The 5,268-nt window shown below is 34.5% G+C and overlaps 1 protein-coding gene across 1 annotated transcript; it reads right to left on the bottom strand.

Moving 5' to 3' along the window:
* Positions 1-488: 488 nt before the first annotated feature.
* LOC107805163 (histidine-containing phosphotransfer protein 1-like) lies at positions 489-4,442 on the bottom strand. Its single transcript, XM_075237805.1, has 6 exons — positions 4,178-4,442; positions 3,833-3,963; positions 3,647-3,715; positions 3,306-3,377; positions 1,520-1,592; positions 489-889 (listed from the first exon to the last, which is right to left on the bottom strand). The coding sequence occupies exons 1-6, from the start codon at positions 4,238-4,240 to the stop codon at positions 839-841; spliced, it is 459 nt and encodes a 152-aa protein (XP_075093906.1). The 5' UTR covers positions 4,241-4,442; the 3' UTR covers positions 489-838.
* Between the last annotated feature and the right edge of the window lie 826 nt (positions 4,443-5,268).

The following is a 5,268-nucleotide window of genomic DNA, read 5'->3' as shown; positions in this document are numbered from 1 at the left end:
ACCAATGCAGTTTACGCCTCAGCAAACTCTTCCCTATCTTTTGAACAATAAATTATTACGCTATCACACAATTTGTTCACAAAATAATTTGATGGCAGTGCTACAAGCCAAAGTATATGTTTACTTCTTGCAATTCAAAATCTAATGATCACAGATGTCCTTGCTCGGACTCTTACGCCTACTCTGCTTCCATACTATCAATCAAAAGACTTAATGAAAGAGTGAAGAAAATTTTGTTGCCTATGTAAGAAAGTAGAAAACCATTCGCATAACAATTAGTAATCTCTCCGTCTAATTTATATTTCACTCTTTCCATTTTGGGACGTCTTAGAATATCTGACACCATTTTATTCCTGTTTAACTTTCCATACAAATTTGTCAAACTGCTCAAATGTTAAACTTTTACGTGCTATACACAGGTTGCTTGGCTCGTAAACAAGAGTCCACATTCTCACAAAAAAGAGAGGACAAATTACAAAAAGCATCAATTTGGGCATCAAACACAATCCTCCTATATTTATAATGCTTACAAGATTGTCATCTCAAGTTCTACAAATGCCTAATAATGGCTTTAAACAATCACCCGGCACACGAATTATGATTAATATTGAGTTTATAAAACAAAGAAATACAAGTCGAAAATAAGATAGAACGATAAGCCTATAAAAAATGAAGCAACAAAGATGGTAAAATATGTTATTCACATGAAATTCTTTCGACCTTAAACAATTAGAACCTAGGGAGTCAAAGCAGCTCATGAAACATCTTGAAAAACTCTGCAGCAGCAAAACCCCCTACTTTATTTTTTGTTCTCGCCTTGTGTTAATGTTATTAGCACCTAAGACAGGACAGGAACTGTACCACCAGCTGCCAAGATTTGTTGCTCCAGCTGCATTGTCAAAACAAGACAGATTAGATCAAATTCTTGAGCTGATTTTGCAGACTTTCGGATGCTGAGATCCTTTTTTACTTTAGAAAGAATTATTTATCTATATTGGTCCATGTCTTTGATTATCTAAGAAAGTCAAAGATAATGTGAAAGCTTAAGTTGATTTCAAACATTATTGGACTTTAGGGAATTAAAAATGCTTTTACCTTTGACGCCAGAATATTATATTCAACTGCTTAATGAAGGTGACAAGAAGACATTACCAACCAGTTGGAAGCAAGAACTTAGAAAGATGCCTCATTAGGAGAATCAAGGATTCAAAAAATAAAAGGAAAAGAAATGGTGAGGCTGATGTGTTATTTGGTTGCCAAATACAGCGCCTTAAGTTAAATTAGAACCTTGCTTATCGAATTCCAGAGTGAAAGCACATGTTGAGTCAACTAAAACATGAAGATGTTATTTGTGAAACTGACAAGTCGATGGTTAAACATAGGGGAAACCTAGCAATATAATCAGTGAGACACACCACACTTCTAGTATTATTATCACAATCCAGATAGTATTTTTTTTTTTTGTTTGAGAAGGAAAAAAGAGCTTCAGATAGCTTTGCGTTCTTAGTGGAGTACTTACCCTAAACAAAGTTTCAAGTTTATTCTTCACAAGAAAATATTCATGTTTCGCATGCTGCAGACATTGCACACACCTGCACCAGAAAAATGAAAAAGACAGTAAAAACCTTAGTTATTCCAGAAGTACAGAATTGTTAGCTATCATGGTCTGAAACACAATCTTGAAAATCAAATTCAGACTTCCAATTACAATCACAAGATAAAATGAATACGTGAACCCAACTAAAGCAAGATAAGAATGGAGCCAAGATAAGAATGGAGCCAGTCATTTATGCCAACTATGCAAATACGTATGTCAAACTTAAACAGGACTTACCAATTTTATGTTTTATGTTATTTCATAGAGTTTCAAAGTTATTATGAGGGAACACAAAGTTAAACTAATGTTTGAAGAAACCCAGCAACACCACTAATATGGTCCAATACAGGTACTTTCACTAATTTCTTCCAATATAATACCGAGCATACTAAGAGAGATACCAGTTTCTGGAAATGCTAGCTAAATTGATTAGCTTTCCAAGAATGCCATAGATTATGCAATTTAATGCTTCAATCTAGCTGACATATCCTGTTAAACCACGGTATGAAAAAGATTATAATAATCCCAAGAAACACTGCACGCTTGTCTTGAGCAAACGTGACCAAAAAGAAAGTTTAATTGTTACTTTTTCAAATTTAGCGGAGATTATTTTCCATAATGGTGTCCTCTTCTTGTTATTGGTGGTGGTGGTGGTGGTGGTGGGGGGGGGGGGGGGGGGGGAGGAACGGGCATATAACGAAAATGCTGGTGTAGTATGATAATTCAGAAGTATTAGAAATCTTTGGCAGTCCAAAGATACTTGAAGAAACTTAAGATATAACCAAGGACTGGTTTAACACTCTCATTTATCTTTTAAAGCTAGAGATAAATCCTCTTTCGAGTCCAAGTAGAAAAAGTAAGCAAACAAATACATAAAATAAAGGATTTAGAGGGGACGAAGTTCGTCATTTTCTATGCATGCATGAGTGTGTGCAAGCACAATACAGATGGCCCAAGGAATGGAACAGGAAACACGAAGTGAGAAGAACTGTTTCTACAGAACTCCCAAATGGTGCCCATCCTATTATGCATTGTTATAGCGACATGGTTAAATTTGTTAAACAGAAAGAGGAAGCAAGAAAGAGTTTCATTAGGGGGGGGGGGGTGCGGCAAAGAAGGGTTATTTGCTATTATGATGTGGCAGATATGTATGACAAAGCAAATAATGTCCAAATAGATCAATGACAAGTCTATAAGCATATCTTTCGCATACAACTAAGATATACACCATATCGCCATACGTAAATCTCATACCACCTCCACCCCATTTTACATGACCTAGTCAAGTTTACAAAGATCAACTTGATTTTTATATTAAAATTTATATATACAGAAATTATATGGGAATCATGATGACCACAAATTACTTAAACTGAAAATAGAATATATATTGAAAAGGCCACCATCCAAGAAGAATGTATTGAGTCTCTCAATATGTAACTAAGTACGGACTCCGGATGAACAACTGATCACTGTGATGGAAGGTAGGATAGTCATGGATGTTGTCACTACGCCATAAAATAAAGTAGTGACTACGAGCGCATAACTACAATTGCCAACAAAGTACATGGTAGACTACACAATTTTATCCTCCAAAGAACTCCTTTACTAAATCAAGCAGCCATGCATTTTTGGAGTATGACTTTTCTCGGAATCCAACTCTGTGAAGGAAAGAATTACACTTATAAGAGCATAAAGCAAAACTCACCCTTCTAGATTCTTCTCTTCACAAAAATTTCTGAAAGCAACACAAGCATTCTTTACTCTTTGTGCACCTATGCTGCAAAGCAAAAATAGGGCTTCTAATCAAACAATGAGCTAGAGATACCACCGACCTACCTGACAGAACTTACACAAAATTCCAAACATAAATAAATTTAAATGGAAAAGCAGAATCCTAGGTCTATCCTTGACTGAATTAAAGTTTTTAGCTTTTAGCTATCTATTACTTGTCCACATAGACGGAAATAACCAAATTGAATGGTTAAGCATCAATTGAAGCCAGTTTACTATATAGCAAATAGTCCTACCAATATAGAATTAAGATACCTGGAACTGCTACCCTTAAATTGGTGTACATGAGCATCAACCTGCTTAAAATCCACTACCTGCTGCTGCCTGTATAATTAGAATTACAAACCTATTCAGCCAACTCTTTAAAAATTCAACTAAACAAAGAAAAGGCAAGCTAACCTAGAATAATCATAAGAAAAAACTACTACTACTACAACTCACAGAGCCATGGCCAGGTTGTTGAGAAGTTTTTCGGAATCGTCAAAGAAAAGGGACACCACTTCAACCACAAAATCAGGGTTGCTCTCATCTTGCAGTTTCTGAAGCTGAAGAAACTGATCATCCAAGAATCCCTTTTGTGTTTCGAACAGCGAAAAAAACCCTCATCAGAAATAGCCTCAAACCAAGATATACCCAAATCAAAACAAACATGAAAAGGGGGGATGAAGAAGATAAAGACTGCGTCTTTTGAACTTTGTTTACTGAATTACCCAAAAAAAGGGGGAAAAGAGATAAAAATTGCATCTTTTTTCAGGGGTTAACCTTTCTTGAAGACTACAAGCTCACCTCACGATAGAGAGATCGCATGAACTCCATAAACTGGTTCTGCAACTTCCCTACAATTTCCATGATTTTGGGGTTGTCCTCTTCCAACTTTTTACACTCTTCTAACTTTTTAGACTCTTCTAATCACTGATTTTGGACTTTTGGGTGGACTTGAAAATAAGCAGATCTCACAGATAGTATGGATGTAGATAGTATATGTTTTACTTATAGTAAGTAAGGCTTGTAATGAGTTTGTTGTGAGATGAGGAAGACATTGAAAAGGACCATATGGTACGAATCAATCTGGTGTTATTAATCTTGAATTGACTTCCCCCGTAACTAACGCACATTTATTCATTAAAATAAACAAAAATGTCACGTCTGGCTGTATCTTGGAAATACAAAATGTCCCAGTTGCACCTTTTTTGTCTTACATTCTATATTCGCAAAAAGAAAGAAGAAAAAAAGATGATCATATTTTTCTTCTTAATATATTAGCGCAAGAAGTTAACCACATACATATAAATCATACTATCTTTGATCCAAAGTGTGTTCATTGGATCACACTCTTGGATGTTGACTAAATTACTTTTTTTTTAATCTAGTAAATGTAAATAGCATAAGACTTTTAAAAAATTGTAAAGGTATGGGGGGATTTAATACCTTCTTCATTTCCCAATATTTAATTTGGAAAATATTGGCTAAAATGGCATATAAAATGAACTCTGTCAACCAAGGGGTATCAATCAACACTCTTTCGCCGGAAAGTTGCTTTGTATTGCTAGATAAAAATAATTATTTTATGTATATATACTATAGATTGATACTTCTTAGTGAAAATTTTAACTCCGACACTATCGAAGAAAGTATAAAGATTGAAATAGCTAATCCGTCACTAATATAGAGTAGTGAGGTAATAATTTTGTTGTTGTATACTATAACAGATCAAATTATTTGTTTTATTAAATTAAAGATTCTTAGTCAAAGTGAAACTATGAAATTGCAACGCAAGAGTAGTATAGCTCAGCTCTATTTTTCGTCATTTAGTATTTGTTTTTCTTTAAATGAGTCACTTTTATTCTTTTCGTAAAAGTGAAGCTTTGAAAAACTTT

Source organism: Nicotiana tabacum, chromosome 19 (genome assembly GCF_000715075.1).
Source record: "Nicotiana tabacum cultivar K326 chromosome 19, ASM71507v2, whole genome shotgun sequence".
NCBI classification, from domain to species: domain Eukaryota; kingdom Viridiplantae; phylum Streptophyta; class Magnoliopsida; order Solanales; family Solanaceae; genus Nicotiana; species Nicotiana tabacum.
Note: the sequence above shows the minus strand (reverse complement) of the source record. Positions and strands in the feature narration are given on the sequence as shown.